The sequence below is a fragment of the Notechis scutatus genome, chromosome Z, assembly GCF_049901735.1.
Source record: "Notechis scutatus isolate UNSWTSFEM ecotype Mainland chromosome Z, rNotScu1.2, whole genome shotgun sequence".
NCBI lineage: Eukaryota > Metazoa > Chordata > Lepidosauria > Squamata > Elapidae > Notechis > Notechis scutatus.
In genome coordinates this window covers 54,320,601-54,343,270 of record NC_142025.1, presented here as the reverse complement: position 1 = coordinate 54,343,270, position 22,670 = coordinate 54,320,601, and the positions used below count along the sequence as shown (strand labels likewise).

The following is a 22,670-nucleotide window of genomic DNA, read 5'->3' as shown; positions in this document are numbered from 1 at the left end:
GCCCGCTTTAAAAAAATGTCAAATAAGGAGCTGTGATACGGTGAGAGCTCCAAGTTATTGTCAGTTAATTGTCTACCAGGGGATTCTTTCTCGTGATGTCTTCGTTATCCACAATCACGAAAAAATCCTAGTTAATAAACCAAACAAGGAAATTACCATAAAATAAAATTGATTGCGTCTGTACAGTAATATATTTAAAAATTCAGTATTCCCCTCTTTGTCTTAAGTGTCTGAGAAATTCAAAATTCATTCCTAAAAAACAATATACTGGTTAAAAGCTAAACGAAGGAGGTCATTTGCAAGATGTACGAAGCTCCTGCTTTAATAAATAGGGGATCATTGATAATAATTCTTCAGACTGACAATCTTTTTTGTAAAAGAACATGGAAGTACAGAAGAACATATTTTTTTCTGCATGTTGGTTTCATCTTAAGTGAGTATATGTATTGATTAAATTGCATCGATTGAAAAAAGAAAAAGCCTACCCCAATATGAATGTTCTAAGTTTCCTCCAAAACAGTTGGAGTTAACAGTTAGGGTCATCTAAAGGTTAGTTTCACTTTAGCAGGGGTTAACAGGACTATATATATTCAATACATAACAGATACAATCTGACTTATTTTACTAACAGTTGGCCAATGCTTTCTACAGAATGTGATCAGCTTATTGATCACTTTCGATTAGCATGAATTCACATCCTCCACTTCAAATCCTGGGTATTGTTTTCAACAGTCTGCGTTTAATAGGGAGCAAGCCTGGGCCTTTCAAATTCAGTTCACCCTGTTTGATTGAACTCAAACTGATCCTTGGGTAGAGAACTAGATCAGCCTGAAAAGGAGCTGGTCAGTGATTATAGTGGGATTGTATTATAGACCAAAGAAAAAGAAAATTTACTTTTTCTATGCTCTCCATGGTACAATTCTCTCCATGCCAGTTTTCACACTACTTTTGAATGGGGTTTAATGGTGGTTAGGTCACTTTCAATGTAGTTGCCCCAAAATATTTGAGCAAGACCCAGAGGCATTTTGCCAGAAAGCCAAACCCCACAGTCTAGTCATCTATTAAAACTTACCTCCTATTCCAGTTCCAAACTGCATTAAGAAGAGGATGGTAGATTCTACCTCCTACAAACACACACACAAATATCAGTTGGTGACTTTTGTTGGAGGGGGGGGGGGACAAATAATGTATATTCCCCCCCCAAGATTTTTTCTAAAGGAACCACTGTGGAAGAATGCCTTTGATTTTGCTGCCTTTATTAATTTAAACAAATGATTTTAGAATGAGACATACCTTCCTCAACCAGGTCTGCCTGCCTGTAGAATATGGCACAGGCATGAGATAGCTACTTTCTGCTGACAGCATATCTTAGTTTGCCAAAGTAGGGTCTCACCCTTTCTCTTAGTAATAATAGAGATAAAAAGCAAATCTAGTTTGGTTAACTATAAGAGGAAAAGGCAATTTGTTTTATTTTATTCTATAGCTGCTAATCTACTCATTAACTCAAATTCTCCAGTCAAATTAGAAAGTTAAGATATAAAACCCGTACTCAGCTATCTCAGGATTACAAAATAGTGTGCAAGCTTTGATTTCTCAGAACTCTTGTTTAGGGAGAGGTAAAAAGAAAAGGGTTGCTATTCTGGTCATTAGTCTGTCTTTAATTTCAGCTGCATGTTCCATGCAATCTCACAAATCCACTATATTGACAAAGGTGTTTTTTTTTTAAGTACAGCAAGGGAAGCTCCAGCACGCTGCTGAATCCAGGCAAGAGTGAAGAAAACTCTCTCCCCAACCCAACCAAGGGTCAATTCAGTGACCAAGCAGGATTACAGATGTGACCACATGACATGAACTACATCTCCCATGAGGCATTAACTACATTTCCCATGAAGCATTCCCTTAAGGCAGTGATGGTGAAATTTTTTGGGCTCCTGTGCCCAAAATTGTGCATGCGCTTGCACACTCGCACTCACGTGCCAGCACCCAGAGGGTGGGTTAGGATTGTGTGCGCGTCCCCCATGCATGCGCACACAATCCTAACCCACTCCCACTGCCCCCTTACCTGCACTGCACCTTACAGCTGATTTTCGGCCTCCCAGAGGCTTGAGGAAGGCTTCTGCAGGTTTTGCAGGCTAAAAACTAGCCCCGTTTTGTCACTTCTGGTATTTTTGGAAAAACAGGAAGTGATGAAACAGGGCTAGTTTTCAGCCTGCAGAAGCCTTCCTCAGGCTTTTGGGAGGCTGAAAAAGGCCTCAAACCAGCCGAAAATCAGCTGTGAGGTGCGCACATGCACAGTTTGCCTGCAGCTCGTGTGCCGGCACAAATGGCTCTGCGTGCCACCTGTGGCACGCGTGCCATAGGTTCGCCATCACAGCCTTAAGGGGACAGCTCCCATTCCCAACTAACTATATACTGTTTAACCAGCACAAAGCCGTCCACCAATTCAAACTAGTTAAGACAAGCGAGTCCCGGCAAGTCAGGATCCTTTTGTGCTGCTCTAAGCTGTATAAGTATGTTAGAGAATTCCCTGAGCTGGCTAGGTTCATTGAGACTGATTCTCCTCAGAGCTGCTCAGAGCATCCAGTAGTGGGAGGTGCTCCAGTCTCTGCACTCATAGGCTGAGCTTGAATTGAGGAACGCTCCTCCTCCACGTGACTCCTCCGTAGCGTTCCCCAGTTTTTGCTCAGCCTCGTGCGAGACAGGCAGTGCATTGACGAGCTCCTTGGCCGATTCAGGAATTCTCTATTCTGGTTCAATTTTGTTCATTTACAGGTTGGATTGTTTCTCTCTCTCTCCCTTAGCCCTGCGCAATTGGCTAATCTGAACTTCTATTTACCCCAGGGAAGCGTTTTTACGCCCCAGAGGGTGGCAAAGGGGAGGGTTAGCAGTGCCTTCGCACTGCCTCCCATAGCCAAAACTCCTTACCCTGCTGTTTCTTCCTTGCCGCTTTGTTTTCCCTTTGTTTTCCTGCTAGCGGCTTGAATTGCCTTCGTTTGAATCGTTCCGTTTATTTCCCCCCCACACACACCGAACGCCGCCTTGACAGGGAAGAGCTAATCTCTCCCTTTCCTGCCCCTCTCATTGTTTTTCGAGCCTTGGCTTGTCCTTGGGGAGGAAAATCCGCCGCTGAGAGGCCCCAAGTCCCTTGCTTCATAGGCGTCCACCATTTTGGGAGCCTCCTCGTGGCTGGGCGCCATTTTGTTTGTCTTTATTCCACTGCGGTGCAAACTTAGCTCAACGATACAGGACCCGCAGGCCTGTTTCAGAGCTGTTTCATCTCATATAGCCATATTTGGCACTTGAGGCTGATCTATTTATTTAAAGAGTTGTTGGCTTATCCCGCAGCTTGACTCAGCAGGTGCAGAGTAGCAGCAACAGCACCCGCCCAGTTCCGCTTGGGAAGGAAGCTGCTGGAGGCCCTAGTGCCTCTTCTTATTAGGCCTCAGGCGTTCATATTTGGCTGATTGGACCACCTGTTTATTCTATTTTATTTTTTTGATTGGCATCAAACCTCTGTCACCTTTGGAGCAGGATCTAATTGTATATCACCAAGATAACGATTTTATCACTCTCCTGAGCAGGACAATACCTTTATTATCAGAGTAATGTTACTGCAGTATGTCCCAGTTTTCATATACATATATACATAATAAAAAAAAATTAATATATATAAAAAAAAGAAATCCAAAAGGGGTGTGTGAAATAATTATTAGAGCACCCGGCCTTGTTGCAGGTCGGTCCCTTGGCGTGCCAACCGCCTCAAATTGACTCTTATCATATCCTGCAATTTACTTATTACTTATTGAAATGGCAGATGGTAATTCTTCCAGAGGACCTTCTTTGAAGGCCAAAGCCAAAACCCACCATTTGCGCAGGCAGGCTAAGGAGACCTCCAAAGCCTCCCAGAGGGATGCCTTAAGACGCCACAAAGCGCTGGAAAAAGAGATTGACAGACGCACCAGAGAGTCACGTACAGGGCCTCCAGTCCTCCCACCCTCCACTCCCTCTACCTCTGCTCACCCCCCCTCTAGATTATTCCTCCTTATCCAGACACAGCTTGCCCTCACAGGGTCAACAGGCTCTGGCTCCTGGAACACCGGCTAGACGGGCACCTGAAGCTACATTCACCCCTACAGCCACTGGCCTACGCCAAGAGGACCCACTCATAGACGAGGTTCCAGAGAAAGTGAGATCTTGGATGGAGTTGGCTATCTGCCAAGGGATCGCGGAAGGACTCCAGCAGATAACCAGGCCCAGTCTCTACCTGATGGCCCCTGACCACGAATCTCAATCTGTAAGATTCTTGCCCAGATCGGAACTACCCCATGCAAACTACACTTGCAGAGGGACATCCCTCTTACAGAAAGGGAGGAGGAGGAGGAGGAGGAGGAGGAAGGGGGTCTGGACCAATTCAGGGAAGATGAGGATTTCGATTTGGGGTCCATGCAGTACAGCGAGCCCCTATCGGAGGCGGAGCCATTGGAAGGGGAGATGTCCGAGGACGAGGGTCTCACCCCCGATCAGCCCTCCTTCGTGGGCTTATTCAAGTCACACTTATATAAAGTCCCTACTATTCAAGGCCAAGAATATCTCAGGCCTGAATACGCAGTCACCCTCTGACCCCACTCCTGCAGTCCCGGAGGGGCCAGATGACTCTATCTTTAAACAGCCCGTAGTGGAGGCCAAAGTCATCCCAACTCCACCCATTTTCTCTGATCTGGTGTCAAAACAGCTAGCCTCTGCAGGGGCGCCTCCGGCCCCATCTGGCCATGATAAGAGATTTTTCAATCTGGACCCAGAATTCTCTAAACTACTGAGTACCCCTGTGGTTGACGAGCCCATAGTGGGCCTAGCCTCCTCCTCAACCCCCAGTGACGCACTGGAGGCCCTGAAACCAGAGGACAAGCGGGCCAAGCTGGCCTTGCGCCGGGCACACCAATCTGATGCCTGGGCCATTAGATCGGCTACGGCCGCATCTTTCTTCACTAGGTCATCGATTCGATGGCTCCGCCAGCTCAAACAAATGTCAGGGCACATCAGGACGTCCCTGCATCAAATGTCAGGGCACATCAGGACATCGCCAAGCTCACGGCTGCAGTTCTCGACCGACGCCACTTACCATTCTGTCAAATTCTCCACCAGAGCAATCACATCACACGTCACAGCCCGTCGTCTCCTCTGGCTGAGACATTGGCAGGCAGACGTTAAGAACAAGGTAAAATTGGCTTCCACTCCCATTGCGGGAGGCAAATTATTCGGCCCGGCTCTAGACCCCTTACTGATGGAGAGCCGGAGTAAGAAAAAATTTCTCCCCTCTCTCTTGCGGAGATCAGAACCCAGAACCTCACAGTCCTTTTGGAGAGGGTCCTTTCGACCCTTCTACCAGACTCCTTTCTCACCCAGGTACCAAAGACCCCCACCCTTTAGGTCGGCCCAACCCCAGAATCGTGCCGATTCGGGCGACAGGAATAGAAGGGGCGGCAGTTATAAAAGGCCCTTTCGGGGATCAGGAAGCAGACCCTTCTGGCGCCCAAGATAGACGAGTCCTACAGCGGGTCCTCAGAGACCCTGAGGAGATTCCGGACCAGACAGAGTCCCTCCCGTAGGACAGGCCAAACTTTGGTATGTCCCACTACTGGATGCTCTGAGCAGCTCTGAGGAAAAGGGGCGTTGGTTCTTACCTGATACGCCCGTTCTTTTTGAGCTGTGAAGAGCATCCAGCCCCACCCAAATTTCACCGTCTGGTGGGGGATCTTGTTTCGGCCAATGAACCATTAGGTAGTTAGGATGAGAACACGGTTTTTTTCTTCTCATCTTCGCAAAACTGGGGAACGCTACGGAGGAGTCACGTGGAGGAGGAGCGTTCCTCAATTCAAGCTCAGCCTATGAGTGCAGAGACTGGAGCACCTCCCACTACTGGATGCTCTTCGCAGCTCAAAGAGAACGGGCGTATCAGGTAAGAACCAACGCCCCTTTTAGGGAAGCTGTAGATGCAGGCCAAAAATGAGGATTCCACCTCTGTGGGAGCGCCATACTCCTCGTTGAGTCTCTTCCACGTTAACCGAAGGGCAGCGTCTGGGTCTCTCAAGTGGGATCCGTAAATATCCTTCATGCTTCTGCAGCCCCAGCCATGCTATCAAATGTACAAGTACTTTGTCAGGCTGCAGGCATGCGGCCTGAATGATGCGCATGAAGATACTTTTCCATAGATACTTTTCCTTTGCCTGGTTTGTCAGAAAATTTGTATACACCACTAGAGGCCAAATTTAGCTTTCCTCTCCTCAGTGCCAACTCTCTGGATCATCGGTTGAGATTGCATGGGGGTTGTAAGTAAGGTGCATTGATATGGTGAGGTCTCCCGTTGGATTCTCGTAGACTTGGTCCGGGTTGTGTCTTAGCGGCGGCTCATAGTCATCTTCTCTGTACTTCCTGAGGAGGTTGTCCTGCCATGCCATATGCAATGGTTGTGCTTCATGCTGCTGGACAGGCCGACCGTGTTCCTCTTGGTGTATCTCTGAGCTCGAATTGTGTTGAGGTTGTGGCAGGAATTCCATTGCCCTTGGATTGAGCTGGGAAGTTGCTGCTTGATGTATGTCTCCTTGCTGAGAAATCTTCAGTGGGCTGATTTGCTTGCCCTGTAGTTCTTGAGTCATTGGGGTAGGTTTTCTGTTTTTGGGGATGGAGTCTCAAGTTTTAGGTCTTACAACATCAATTTTTTAAAATAATTTTATTAATAAACAACAAACAGAAAAAAAAACATTAAAAACAATGAATGTGGTGCATACATAACAAAAAATACAAATTTACACATGTGCATAAATATTAATCATCTTTGCTAGAGTTACTCCTTTCTTCTTTTAAACCAGTGGTAAAACTTCTCCCAAATTCTGTAATAATCAGATTCAGTCTTTTAATTCTTGAGTTATTCTATCCATTTCAGTACACAACCAAATTTTTCTAATTATTTCCATCTCTTCTGGCATATCATTTCCTTTCCATCTCTGGGCAAGAGCTAGTCTCGCGGCAGTGGTGACATGGATTATTAAATATATTATCTCTTTATTATATTTCCCCACATTGATTCCCAATAAGAAAATTTCAGGTCTGAACTCTTATTTTAATTTTACACATCTCTTCTAACCAGTTTCTGATTTTCAGCCAATATATTTGGGCTTTTTCACATTTCCACCATACATGGTAATATGTTCCAATTTCTTTATTGCATTTCCAGCATTTAGGAGATAATTTTGGATACATTTTTGCTAGTTTTGATGGCGGGATGTGCCATCAATAGAACATTTTTAGTAAATTTTCTTTATATGATGCCGCCAGAGTAATTTTCCTATTCCTGTCCCATAAAATTTCCCAATCTTCCAGATTTATACCATATCCAAAATCTTTCATCCAGGCCAGCATCGTTTCTTTCACCTTTTCTTCTTCCAATTTATATTCCAATAGTACTTTATAAATTTTTTTGATCAATTTCTCGTCCGCTCCTAATAATATTTTATCTAATTCTGTTTTCCATTTACTAATATCCCATTCTTTCATATCTTTACTATACCTTGATTGTAATTGTAAGCAGGCCCACCATTCTATCTCAAATCCCAAATCTTTCAGCTCCTGTCTTGTTTTTAAGTTTCCCTTCTCATCTAATATGTTCTCATATGTAATGAACTGTCCTTGTCACAATAAATGTGGGTATGTTAATGCTTCCAATGTAGATAGCCAAGTTGGTATTTCAACGTAGAATTGAGATTTAGTTTTGTTCGATGCACTTAGTAAGGTCTGCCTAATTTTGTGCCTTTGGAAATAACCATGAATTTGGTGTTTGTCCTGCCACAAAAAAGGATAACACCCTGCCTGTAGGTTATATCCTTCTAATATTAATATTCTTTTGTTTTTAACACTTATCCAATCTTTAATCCAGGTCAGAGTGGCCACTCTATAGTATATTTCCCAGTCTGGTAAACCAAGTCCTCCCCTTTCAGTAGCATCCTGTAACAATTTCAGTCTAATTCTGGGCTTTTTCCCCTGCCAAATAAATTTTAATACTAATCCAATTGATTAAAAAAATCAATTTTACCGGAGCATTTTGGAATAGAAACAGTAATTTTGGTAATAACAACATCAATATTTTGACTGACATTTAGATCCTGTGGTTGAGATTCTCCCCCTTGATCCCCTGGTTTTGGGAGACTGCTAGCTAACTGTGCCAGTTCCGCCTGCTCATGCCGTAGCGAGTACTGCTCATCCACATAGTCCTTGACACATTTATCTGGGCTCTCTCTTTCCAACTCTCCAAGGTTGAAGTTGAGGGAGGCATTGTTGGCTGCCTTCTGCAATGCTGCAGCCTGTGCTATCTTTGCTGCCATCTCCCTTCGTCGTTCGAGCAACTCCAATTGGGCCTGAGCTTTCGCCATTTCTGCCTGTTGCCTGGCCATTTCTGCCTGTTGTCTGGCCATTTCTGCTCCTTGAGCTGCCGCCGCCTTCTTCTGCCATGTCACCTCCATCGTTGCACATAGATATGCCTTCGCTACTGCACCTTCAATTTGAGCTTCTGCAGCTTGTTCGGTATAACTTGCTGCTTTTGAGGCCTCAGATGCATCACTGTGACGGGAGGATGCTCTGGAAGGATGGGAAGATCTAGCAGCAGAGAATTGCCGTGAGACGCTGGAACCTACTTGAGATCTAGTTGGCTTGGGATGGAGGGAGGAGGCTTTCTTAGAATAATGGGAGGAAGCCACGTGTGATCGAGGGGCTACATCAGATGTGGCCCTCTCCCTTGACATTTCTTCCAGCCTGTAGCGCGTTGTGGAGTGCTGCCTGGAGGGAGTCTTCGCCTCTCTGAATGTAGTCCTCGTGTTCCTTGTTTAATTCCTTGAAGCATTGTATGTGTTCTCTGAGCTTTGAGTCACCCAGCCTCGACTAGATGGTTTTGAGGTTACTTTTGCTGTCTCTCCAATGTGTGAGAAGCTCATCTATCTCTTTCTCCAATAAGCGGATGTTCTCAAGAGACAACTTGCATTTGGGGGTATCGCAGATCCTCAGCAGCTCCGACCATGAGTCTGTATAGCACTGATACTGCCTGTGCCAATCCTCCCTCAAGTGTAACTCCATCCTCCCTCAAGCCTAATTCCGTTAGGCTTTCTTTGCTGTCTCAGGTTGTAGGTTTTCTGAGGTACCCTTGTCTCTTCAGAACTTTGGACATCCGATTTTGGGTTTTGGGAACCAAGCTCCACATTTACATCAAAGGTGGGTGGAGGGTTCAAGTCTTCTGGCACATCAGAGATATCTGTCATGGCTGAAGACGCTGCCATGGTTTAAATTGGCAAAGGATGAATTTTGGAAAATTTAGCAGTTTTCCGTGCAATTCCCCTTTTTCTACTAGAGTGCACTGCAAGCGGGTAGCTGAATTTAGGTGACTCTGATGAAATTCACTACTTGACCACTGGGGTGCATTGCAAGCGGGTAGCTGAATTTAGGAGACACCGCTGAAATTCACTGGTTGGCCACTAGGGTGCATTGCAAGCTCTGGAAGACACTGGTGCAATGCTGGTTGGCCACTAGAGGGTGCGTTGCAAGGGTTAGCTTGATTACAGGCTCGTGACATTGAAGATTAGTCACCAAAGGATGCTGCAGATTTAACTACTGTTTTGGAGCAAGCTGTGCTTAGGCTTGTTCCCTTTGTTGAGGAATGTAGGCTGGCGTCCTTAGATTTGAGATTGCCTCTAAATTCCAGTAAGGGGAATGCTGCTTCAGCTTTGCAAACAAAGTTAAACAACAGGCTGGGTTTGGTTACCTCCTTACAGATGTAGATTCCCTCTTTAGGGAGGTTGGTTTTTACATGCAGAGTGACCAAAGGTATTTATGGCTCATATCTATGGAAATGACTTATCTCCATGGAGATCTCTTTCAATTGCTAATACATTTCCTCAGTTCCTTGCAAGGCCAACCTAAAGTATTTACAACTCAGTTGCTTGGAGACCACCATCATAAACTTGAGTAAAGATAGGCCCCTTTTAGTGCCTATTTCCTCTATGACATGAGGGAGACAGAGATGATGCCACTTGTTTGTCTCTTGCAAATGGGGGGATTTCTGGCCCCTCCCAGTAATTAAATTGGCTTTATAACTTTCTTGCTCAGAGAGAGATTCAGGGGTTAAATCCTTTGTTGCTTTCCAATTTGAAAGGATTTCACTCAGCTTCATACTTGGTTAAGAGGAAGTCAGATCAAGCTTCTTTTAACTAAGAGGAAATTGGACTCACTTTTTTTTCACTGTCCATAAGAAATCAGATTAAACATCTTTTCACTTTCTTAGGAAATCAGATTAAACATTTTTTCACTATGCTGCCTCTCTAATTTTCTGGCTGAATATAGAGACAGGTAGTTAAACACTACAAAGGCTTCCATACAAAGTTTTCTTTATTGGATTATATTAGTCATCCTCAAGGTATAACTCAGTTATGTTGAGATTCATCTAATGTCCAATCTTTGCATAGTCGTCTTCATAATGTGAAAAGATGGTTATTTTCATCCCATAACAATACAGCAAGGGAAGCTCCAACACAATGCTGACTCTAGGCAAGAGTGAACAAAGGCTTCCCCCAACCCAACTAGAGGTCAATTCAATGACCAATCAGGATTACAGATGCGACCACATGACATGAACTACATCTCCCATGAGGCATCAACTATATTTCCCATGAAGCATTCCCTTAAGGGGACAGCTCCCAATTCCCAACTAACTATATACTGTCTAACCAGCACAAAGTCATTATCTTTTTGTCCAAATGTACCTTATATGATTGTTGTGAGGATGTATGACCTGTAACTTGAGGGCCATCTCTGATCTCCCCATTTATTGGATATAATTGCCGAAAAGACTCCAAAGATTGTTTGGGAATTTCAGTCTTTAATGTAAAAAAAGATGAAGATTTAACTAGCTAAATCAAATTTAAATTTTGTTGCATACCATTGCTTGCTTTTTGAAGTGCAATTGTTGTCCCCAAACTGGGCTCTTGCTTGGTGTTGAAGCCAATAAGTAACTGGACACAAGGTGTGGTCCAAAATTATACTTTTATTTTGGTACCAAGATATAAGGACCCTGGCTCAAAAGCTAATAAAAGGCCCCAATTACAATCTTAAAGCAATTTTTAGTCAAGGGGTGGTCACATTCAGCCCTTTGCCCTTCCCCTAATAATGCATGCATAACAGATAATATTGATTAGTTATTTGGATCTCAGCCCCCTACATAGCTGGGTTGGGGAATCTCAGGAATTGTCAGTGTAGAACGGATGCAGGCCCCAACCCAGGCAAATGCCTTAGCACCATCCATTCCAATGCCTTTTAGCACCATCGAAAACAAGAATGCTGTTCCAGCCTAAAAAGGCCACCGGCGACCAGTACACTTTCGCTAGGACACCCTAAATGGCCACCAGCAACCACCAGACATCCACTAAGATGCTCTACATGAGCATATGCCTCCACAACACCCTTTCCAACAGCTTCCTGACACCCTTTGACACTGTGGAAGCAAGAGTACTGTTCCAACCCTAAACAGCCGCCAGAAGCGACCACCAGACTCTCACCATTGCCACCAAGAGTACCTGTACACCCTAAAAGGCCGCCAGAGGTGACCAGCAGACTTGCACCAAGAGGCTGAACTTGAAGATTGAACCTCAAGCTTTGCATGCTTTGGTTTGTGTGATGCTTTATTAATGTTTACTGTTTCTCTTAGTTATATAGCTAACTGTTTATCTTAGTTATATCGTTATCTGCTATTCAGTTAGTATTACTGTTTACTGCTTATCTTAGTTTATAGTTAATTCCTTTTTTTTCTTCTCTTAATAGTAGAATTTACAATTCCAGGCGGGGAGTGTGCTGTCTAGCCAGTGTATGGGAATTGGATAGTTAGTTAGCAATTGTGAGCTGTCCCCTTAAGGGAATGCATCATGGTAAATGTAGTTAAGGTATCCTGGGAAATGTAGTCCATGTCACATGACCACATCTGTAATCCTGATTGGTCACTAAATTGACCCTCGATGGGTTGGGGGAGGTTTCTTCACTCTTGCCTGAACTCATGGACTTGTGGTAGCTGCTCTACCTCTACCGTTACGAGATGGGAGGAAAGGGATAAGGAGATAACCATCTTTTTACCTACAAGACAGATATGCAAAGGATTGGATATTAAGAAGAACTTCGTCACAAATGTGAGTTAGGAGGATACCTGATGAACCAATAATAAAGACTTTGTATGAATGTTTTGTTGAGTTTATCTATCTGCATCTGAACAGAAGAGAAAATCTACCACTGTACAGAATACAGAACATTTTAGCTGTATAGTTTATACAGCTTTGTTTTTAACAGAGGGAAAAAAATTAACCTTGCTTAATCTTTTTTTAGCTGCTACGGTGGAAGCAAAAACAATTACCCTCCTTTTTTCTCTTTGTTAGCTAGCAACCATGTATTTAACTGTGTGTATACTGTTACTTTAATAAAAGCATTATTTTTCTCCTCTTAATATTAAAGCCGCACCTAACTGTTTTTGACTATTCTTGAAACATTCATGTAGGGTTGACCTTAACTGCTACCAGTATTTGGATAGAACGCCTTGAGGAAATCTCAGGGCTGTAGAATTAGATAGGAAAATCAGAAAACACTCTGGGCAAGAGCACAATGACCTTCATTTAAGGATAATTATTTAAATACTTTTTGTCTCAGTGCTGAATCACAGAGGAGGGGTTGTATACATTGATTTTATCTTTCCAAGGCTAAATTTACTAACTTTCAACTAATTCTGTGAGTTAGTGCTAACTAATGCTATTTCAAGAATATACCATTAAATTTTCCATTCTTGTAGCATCTGTAAATGTGTTAATCCCTGTACATTTATCACTTATCTTCCCATCTCATTCACTGTTAGCTTTCAGGTTTTCATCTTCATAATCCATGAGGCTTCTCTTTCTTTTTTCTGTTGCCAGAACTTGAATGCTAAGTTCCTGGTTTATTAAGGGACAAATCTTGAGCTGTGGCTTAATTTCCGGATGAGATTCTGGCTATTAACCACTGTAAAGCACAGCTTTTTATTTAGGAAAAGTATGGAACTTGTCCTATATCAAACTAAGATTTTCACTCACATCAACCTACAGTAGGAGGGAAAGAAGGAATTCATGGCTTTAGTTTCATTCAGTTTAGTTTCTGAACCTTTAAACAAATATCCAAATATACAATTTAGATGGGGTGGTGGTATAAATTATGCCAATGTTTATATCTGGGAATCCAGAAGATTTAATTTTATCATTTAAAATATCCAGGTCTGCATGTTGCTTTTTTCTGCCTCTTTCAAGTATAGATTAATTACTATTTTTTCCTTTCAATTGCCTACACATCTATAGTGGAATCTTTTCCAATGTGAATTTTTATTCATTCATCCGTAAATGGGCTTTCAAAGCATAAAAAGACAATCCTTGCCTGAGGATCTTACAATCTAAAATTCAATAGTTTGGAGAAAATAAACTGAGAAAGGAAAGGGAAATGAAAGAAGATTAAACAACAAAAATAAAAAGCAAAGCATTTATTTTATTTCAACATACTTAGTTCTGCTATTTTTCTTGGTGTAGATGAGCAATCAGTGATTATTTTATTGAACAGATTTTATTCTATTCACTCCTAATGGTTCTAGACATTTTATAAACATAATGAAAGCAATAAAATGTTATCTACCAATATGCACAGAATAGGAATTTTAGAAAGTCTTCTTAAAATATTTAAGCTCCATCATGAACTGGATGGCAAATGCAAAAATTTTTATAGGTCCTATCACAGAAAAATAATGATAGCAGGATGTAATATAATATTCCAGCCTTGTAATTTTTATCGTTCCTTCTGCTCTATTATACAAATCATTATCAGTTGGGATTTAATTTTTATTGCACACACACTTTTTGCCAAGCTGGGCTACTGAACAATCCAACCAAAATGCTCCATTTTCTGTCATCTGAAAGATCTCTTGAATATTGAAGCTGCTTCCAAAGACAAGTTTTTTTTTTTTTGAAGTGATGCCAGGTGTTGAGAAAGCTTGGCCTCCCTCATGATGCATGTTAATAAGTCTTCCTTTAATGTTCCAGACATTAAGTGATAAAGAGTGCCTGAACTTTTATTACATTGATCAGCCCATAGAGAATGCAGACACACTGAGAGGCACTTGTTAGTACTTGCCCTCTAGCCTAGGATTCAGTGATTCCTATAGTCTGCCAAAGCTTAGCTTAATCATCTTCTTTCAGATTTATTTCTTTGGATGGCTCATTTAGAAACAGAGATAAGCAAGATTACTCAACTATAGCATCTTAAAATCTAAGCTGTTATTTGATGTATGCATAGAATTGATTGATAAAAGATCTGAAAACAGTTTTCTTAAACTATATTTTCTTAGTGCGTGGAAACAATAATGTGCAAAAATTCCTAGTCAGTATATCCAATCATCCAACATATTTGAAGGTGCTAGTTTAGGAAGGGATGATCTTATTGACAGTAATTAATCTATAATTTGCCTGAATTTGCCTCATTTTTTTAAACTTGGACTAAGGCTTTGAAAATCTGTGCCGTTAAGATTTGCCTCTATTGGTGTCCATCAAATTTACTGCCATGCATGGCATTTTAGATTTTCTTTAAAAAGTTGAGCAACTGCAAGTTCAAACTAAGATCATAGAATTTTCCTTAAAAAATTAAAAATATGGCAATTGTAAGCCAATGTTTGAAGTGTGAGTAACTTCTAAAAATTGATAAAAGTGAATGGCAATTAGAGTGTTATGAGTAGAATAGTAAATCATCTTCCAATATAGTGGTGCTTTGTAACTAATATTGGCCCAAAATCAGTTTGTTGTGAATAGACAAAAACCCTTAGCAGCCCACTGGCATAGGAGGGCTTATAGACCTGTTTTTCCCCCTCTACCTTGTTCTACCTGCAAATATAATCTAATTATATTCCAGTTAATTGCATTATTCATTATTTAAACTTGATTTGCAATTTTTGCTTAATGGAGACTAAATGGAAAGGGAAGGAGAAATATCAAACTGTTATAACTTGTTCACCCAGGACAGGCATTCAGCTGCTAATAACTGAAGAAGCATCAGCAGATTCAAGAGGCTCTGGAGTTTGGCTGAGAGCCCTTGGTAGTTGCTTGACAATGCCAATGGTGGGCATTGAACCTTGTCATTTCTTATCCATCTGCTATGTTACGGGCAAGGAAGGAGCTTGCATGTTGCATAAGTGAAAGGTATAAATTTTCTTGTCACATAATAGCCCAGGTGTGCAGAGATATTATTGCAGATATTATTGATGGAAAAGGTAGGACTTATATACAGTAATTATAATACAGTACAGTAGAACCTCTGGTTACAAATGCTTCTGACTGACCAAATTGGGTGACGATCAAACATTTCAGAAAATCTTTGCATCTGGTCGCGAACAAATTCTCAGTGGCGATATCAAACACAGCAGTGGCGATTTCTCCTTCCGTGCCAATTTTCCCTTCCGCATCTTTTTCTTTTTACGCACATGCACAGTCAGTCTCACTGACCAAATTGGATTGTGACTGAAGTCATGGAACAGATTACGGTCGTGACCAGAGGTTCTACTGTAATATTAAAACTAGAGAAGGTTGGATTTGGGGGTAGGGATTCATAGTGCTGGGTATTAGCTTCTTCTTGATACTCTCCACAGATCAGATTAGAACCTTCCAGATATTGCTGGACAATTGTTTCCAGCTTCCCTTACAATTGGCCATGCTGACTAGAGTTACTGGGACTGTAGTTCAGCAACATCTAGAGCATCAGAGTATCATCTTCCTCTTTCAGAGTTTCAAATAGCATTTGTATGTTGGCATTTTTCATTTCTGGTTGGCTACCTTTGCCTTATCTTTCAGCACGTCTGGAGTGAAAGTGAGGACTGTTTGCCCTTTCTGCAGTTGGCTCAAGACTACATTTCTTCGTGTGGTAAAAAGACACTACATGAAATTCTGGAAAAAGTCTTCAAATCATTTAGACCAGTAAGTGCACATTTTCTTTTCCAAAGATTTGGATTCAATACACCACTGGAATATGTTTCTTCTAACGTCTATAAGCTGTCTGGCAAAACACAAATAAATAAATTTATTTTCATCAGTCTTACTTTATTTTTTCCATCTCTGATCTTCCATTTTGCAGACTCCCTGCTGGGGCAGAGGCAGATCATACTGACTCCCCAGCCAAGTGAGAAATTGTGTGAGGCTTCATATTTAAATGTTGGGTCTAAAGAACTATAGGGAGGATGTCTATATTGATTTCTGTGGTGGAACTATTTTCTACTACTTTTTTAGGGAATTTCATAATGAAAATATATTGACTTTCACCAGAAGGAAGCACTCTTTACCTCACAAACTGAAAAAAATATGCATCCTATTCAAATAGTGTTTTGATATTTTCCATACTTCTAAAAACACTCAAAGTAGGTAATAAAATAAGTTGCTAGCTCTTTGTGGTTTATTTATTCCACCCTCTTCAGGTATTTATTCCACCCTCTTCAGGTAAAACCTTCTCCAGGTACAAATAGCATGGAAGGTAAGTATAATTCTTCAAATGATCTTACGTATGTTAGTAGATTGATATGAGATAGACAAATGCAGAAAAATAAACTTTGGCCCCAAATGTGTAACTTTTACACATTCTGGTAACTGATTTTATGATTCAAAATCATGTAAATTATTGAACGTAGTAGTTAAAGCAAGACTTCAAAGACTTGTCAATAGAAATGTAGCTATAAGTACATTTACTTGAAAATGGTTTTTTATGTAAATAAAAGCAGCAGTTTCATTTAAAAAGAACAAGAAACATTGGGATGCCTAATCTGCTGTCATTCATACAAAAGAAGCCAAGTCTGAGAAATGAACAACACTAATTTTTATTGTTCATTTTTCAGTAATGGCTCCTTTTGTATATGAATGAATTCAGATGCATTTTATGCATATTACTAATTATACTTTCTGCAGTTTTCAATTTTAGTACTTAAACACACACATTTTGTGTATATTTTGCCCAATGCAATCATGCATTTTTGCAATCATGTTTTGAATTGCAAATTACTTCACAAATATAAGTTAGATGTTGATTTATATTGAGGATATATTTTGTACCTATCAGCAGAACAATAGATTAACTTTTTGTTCCCCAGCTCAAACTATATGTAGCAGCCTTAAACTTAATTAGAGTATTAGACAAATATAGTTTTAATTTGATAATTTCACTGATTTTTAAGGGATGCTTATTTTCAGGAATGTTTTCATATGAAGGTTTTCTGATGCTGTCATTGAAAAGCATTTGTCAGTCTCCTTCAGTTGAATTTTAATTTAAAAATATAGAATCCAAAAAATTACAGTGCTGGGCTTCTTATTTTTTTATAACTATACTATTAAATATATATTCCACCTTTTTTCTTATATTACAAGAAAACTTCAATGGTTATAATTTGAATAATTACACATCTTTCATCTGGAAATGCTTGTATTTTTCTTGATACCTGAAGCCCCTTCAGATTTACCAATAATTGAGCAGCAATAAGTTTATAAATCTGTTGCACTTTTTCATATGGAGATTTTAAAAATGTCTTTGAATGTACAAATTAAGAACAAACAAGTGTTTGCAAAGTTAAGTATTTTACTAAGAATATCTGAATGTCTGAGAACTAGAATTGGCTGCAGCTTCTGAATAAGAAATATTTTAAAATTCTTTGTAACAGATGAAATTCTGACATTGTCTTAAGTGAAGCATGCTGATAAAATTTTATTGTAATTAGTCACTTATCAAATTATCTGTTTTCTTGCAAACATCCCTCAATCATGCCACCTTTGCTTTCCTTCTCCGGCTAGCTTTTTCTGAAACATATGATACAGAGTTAGATATTAGAAGCCTTAATTCACTAATAGATGTTAAAAATTTGCAAGCAAGTTCATGGGTTCTTTCTGATGCTTTCCTGCCACTTGTAACTTAGCCAGTTCTCCAGCATTCCTATGGGAGAATCCACACAAATGGGTTGAATCTGCCTTTCTGCTCAGAGACTGAGTCATCAATCTTTGCCATGCCCCTGTCAGGCCAGGAAGTCCCCTAGCTCCAGTCATGACTCAGTCTTGGCCCTATAGAGACGTGGCAAAGTTTGGCTCCAACAATTTCAGCAGAAAGCAGCATTTTAAAATGTGGATTCCCCTAAAGGTTTGCAAAGCTTTTAAAAGAGAAAAAAACATCATAAACAGGTACCTGCTCCCTTTTTTGCGGCTCCCCTGAACTACCAATTGAAGGCCTAACAGCCCAGGCAGACAGGGGAGAGCCCCTAAATGATCCCCTTCTCCCTGGGGAGGGCACTGAAGCCACAATTGCCCCCAGCGCGCCATTGCAACCCCAGGCTCAACTGAGTAATGGCGGGGGTGGCCATTTTTCCTATTCGTGCCTAACAACTGATTTTTGGGGTTGGCGGCAGCCATTTTGATAGCGTGGCGAGTTGTGCAGGCTATCCAGGAGATTGGTAGGGCCTCCACTGTCACAGCCCAGGGAAGGCTCTCAGGGCTTAAATCTCTACTAGAGAGGAGATTTGGAGGATTGAGAGGAGCTCAATTGCAGCGTGCAGGATGACTGACCAAGACAGCATGGAGCCCACATGTGCAGAACGGTCCAAGCAGAGTCCCAGAAAGGCCAGATCTGCAAGCAAAGAGGCTGCAAACAAGATAAAGGCAAAAGCTCTTTATTCTAGAAAGCCTACAAGAGTTGAAGAAAGAAGGCAAAGAGCATTGGAAAAATAATTATCCAGAGCTCAGAAGCAAGCAGACCAGGATAGGTATTCCACCTCCCCCCAGCCAGAGCCTGGTTTGTTCCCTCCCTCAGCAACCATTAGTACAGGAGTTGCCTGCAGCTTCCATCCCGCAGGTCCTGGATTTTTTTCAGGATGGGCTTGACAAAGGTTTCTCTCCAAATACAGTGAGCAGACAGGTAGCCGCCCTGTCCACGGTGTTGCACTACGGAAAGAGGGACTCCCTAGCCCGCCATCCAGTGGTCCGCACCTTCATCAAAGGATCTGTCAATTTCAAACTGCTAATGATTCACAGGTACCCTTCCTGGAAGCTGTCCATAGTATTACAAGCCCTTACCCAGGCACCGTTTAAACCTCTTCAATCTGTAAGCCTACTTGGCACTCAAAGTTGCCTTTTTAGTGGCCATTACCTTGGCCAGGTGCATATCAGAATTGGCAGCTCTTTCAGTCAGTGGACCTCTGCACCTTCCACACAAACAGGGTTGTCCTGTGCCTTGACCCCTCCTTCATCCCTAAGATAACCCTAAGAAAACTCCCATAGGGCTCAGGAAATCATCCTACCTGACTTCTGCCCCACTCCATTTCATGACAGGGAGCACAGATGGCACAAACTGGATATAAGGAGGCACAAACTGGATATAAGGAGGACACTTCGCAGATACATCAAAAGAACATCGATGTATCGCAAAACCGAAGCCCTGATTGTCTCATTTCAGCCATCTTCAATTGTTACCAAAGTCTCTTCCTCAACCATAGGCTGTTGGATCAGGGCTTGTATAGCCAAGGCCTACGAGACTTAGGCTATTCCTGTACCCAGACAAGTAACCGCCCATTCACTGAGAACAACACAGCTACCACAGCTGTCTGTGCGACACAAACCTCACTTGAGGACATCTGCAGGGCAGTGACGTGGTCCTCCCCATCTCCTTTCGTAAGGCACTACAAACTGGACACATATGCCTCAGCAGAGGTGGCCTTTGGCAGAAGAATGCTATAATGAGTATATACAGACAGGGGTTCACAGGACCAGACTTCTTCCCACCCATAGGGACTGCAAGCTTTGGTGTGGATTCTCCCATAGGCATGCTGGAGAATAAGCGATGACTTACCTGAACGCAGTTTCTCAGCATGCTTTGGGATAATCCACTCCTGCCCTGGCAATCGTCTGGTCCAGTGTTCAGGTGAGAGGCAGAGCCAACGCCACAAAGAAGATCATCAGGTGGCTGTGCCTTCGTTGTGACTGGGGCTAGGGGACTTCCTGGCCTGACAGAAAGAGGTGTGGCAAAGATTGATGACTCGGTCTCTGGGCAGAAAGGCAGATTCAATCCATATGTGTGGATTATCCCAAGGCATGCTGAGAAACTGCGTTCAGGTAAGCCAACACCTATTCTAGGTTGTCTTTCATCTTTCTATTCAAAAGAAATTGAAAACTAGTCAAGATAGTTTTCATTGTATTGAAAGCTAGATTCAGAGAGAGAAAGGGTTATTTATCTGGAAGTGCCTTTAAATAAAATCTAGCCTAGTTTTGCTTCTTTTATATAAAAAGCATTATACCAGTAGCACACATTCCACAAATATTTTTTTCAGGTTTACTCTGGTGTATAAATTATATTTCTCATGTCATTATTTCATATTTCATATTACATTTACAATTTATTTCTTCCTTCTTTACAAAGCTATTGGGGCTCCCAGATGTGGATGATGCCTTTGAAGAATATCATGCAGATGTGGAAGAAGAGGAGGCCGAAGCTGATCCTCAGCAGATGGGTGTCAGTCAGCAGTAATATTCAGAGGAATTAGTGTGTGTGTGTGTGTGTGTGTGTGTGTGTGTGTGTGTGTATGTGTGTATATGTATGTATGTATGTATGTATGTATGTACGTACGTACGTATGTATGTGTGTATATATATATGTATGTATGTATGTATATGTATATGTATGTATATGTATATATATGTATGTGTATATATGTATGTGTATTATCTTACCAGGTGGGGTCTTATGCTTCTGCATTAGCATTTTTGAATTAGTACATTATACTGGAAAACCTGACACCCAAACCCAAAGTTTAAAAACAAAACAGCAATATTATTTTTGAAAGTCTGTGATGAGCTTTGCTAAGATGTGATGTGAATTAACTCCTGCTTCAGTTAAGATTTTATGATGTTGTCTTGGTAGCATTCTGCCATTGTTAACTTAGTTTTTTTTCCCCCTCTCATGGACTTGTCTTTTTTGTTGTTGTTGATATTATTATCATTTTTGTTTGTATAGAAGAAAGATTAACATTTCACTGATCTGAATGTGATTTGAATGTTGAACTGCTTGATGTGTTAAATACTTGCAGGCTCTTACTGAGGACCATCCATGCAGAGAATAAATGCAATCAGCACTTTTGGTTCTCTCTCTCTCTCTCTAACACAAATGCATAGCATTAATGAAGGCTGTCCTGATTATAGTTGGGACTAAAATATAGATGAAAATGAGTATTAGTGTAGGTAGGGACAGGTGTTATATCCAATGTCTTAATATTTACTTGATTTTGGTTATTGTAGAAAGATCCTTACAGATTAAACATTTCATGAATAGTACTTAAATATTATGCAGGTTTTGTTAAAATAAGAATTTTCTGAAATTTTTAAAGATAAAGGGTAAAACAGAACTGACATTATCGATCTGTTTTATATACTTTTGTAATCAAATACACACTCATAACTTGCTTTAACAAAAACACAAGTAAATTAAAAATAAAGACTTATTCCTTATCAGTGGTGACTAACCTTTTTGGCAACAAATACCCAAATGGGTGCATGCACGTGCACCAGAAACCAGAAGAACAATTCCCTGACGCGCAAACGCAGGAGCGCCAAAAACTGGAAGCTTAGTTTACTGGTGTGTGCATGCGCGCCAGCCACCTGGTTTTCCAGTTTTTAACACACATACACACACGAAGACTAGCTGGCCAGCATGCGCTCTGGGGAGCTGCTTTTCCGGTTTCCGGCACTCCTGCATGCGCAAAGACCAGCTGGCCAGCGCATGCATGCGTGCCGGCAGAGCTGCTCTTTTGGTTTCTGGCACTCCCACGCATGTGAAGACCAGCTGGCCAGTGCACATGTGCGCACCAGAACCCCAAAGAGCAATGGGCAATGGCTGGCATGCCCAGAGAGATGGCTCTGTGTGCCACTTCCCGCACGCATAGCATAGGTTCACCATCACGGGTCTATATTAATAAAAGAGGTAGCAGTGAGTGAAAACTATCCTTTGTGACTACTTTGGATGAGGAAATTATTACTTGTTTGCCTTTTAGTAAATATCAGGGCTGAAGAAATCTTTGTATAGAACTTTTCAGTATTTAATGTCGGGGCAGACAGCAGACTTCCTGGGAATCCTTCTGTTAGAGAAATGTCATTAGTTTGCCTTCTGGTAAATGGGTGTTTTGTGAGTAAACATCGTGATTTTATGGGAGCTTCACAGTGTGTTTTCCAAGTTCCAAATGTGGTCATTGGCCCCAAAAGGTTGCCAGATTATCTCTCCCAGGTCAGCCATTTCCTAAAGAGTAGAATCTGTAAATTAACTACAGGTCTGGAGTCCTCTACTGAACTGATGTTGAACCCCATGTGGTGCATAGCCAATGAAATCTTTCATCGATGATAGTGTAATTGGCAGCATTCCATATACTGCATCACTTTCTTGCATTGTGACACCATTTAGAAGTAGCTCTTCTATTTAGCTGTACTTTTCCGAATTTACTGACTCTTCCCTAACTAATCAAATGAGCCATCCTTCAATGTTTAAATCAGGGGTCTCAAACTCAATTTACCTGGAGGCAGAGTCTGGGT

At 41.4% G+C, this 22,670-nt stretch overlaps 1 protein-coding gene across 2 annotated transcripts in view; it reads left to right on the top strand.

Moving 5' to 3' along the window:
• Positions 1-21,596, top strand: part of MTURN (maturin, neural progenitor differentiation regulator homolog) — a 39,872-nt gene extending 18,276 nt beyond the window's left edge. For both annotated transcript variants that reach the window (XM_087946150.1, XM_026686216.2), the window contains exons 3-4: positions 15,927-16,049; positions 20,512-21,596. In XM_087946150.1, coding sequence (XP_087802276.1) covers positions 15,927-16,049; positions 20,512-20,619 — 231 coding nt within the window. In that variant the 3' untranslated portion in view covers positions 20,620-21,596. The remainder of the gene's footprint in view (positions 1-15,926; positions 16,050-20,511) is intronic.
• Positions 21,597-22,670: the final 1,074 nt, after the last annotated feature.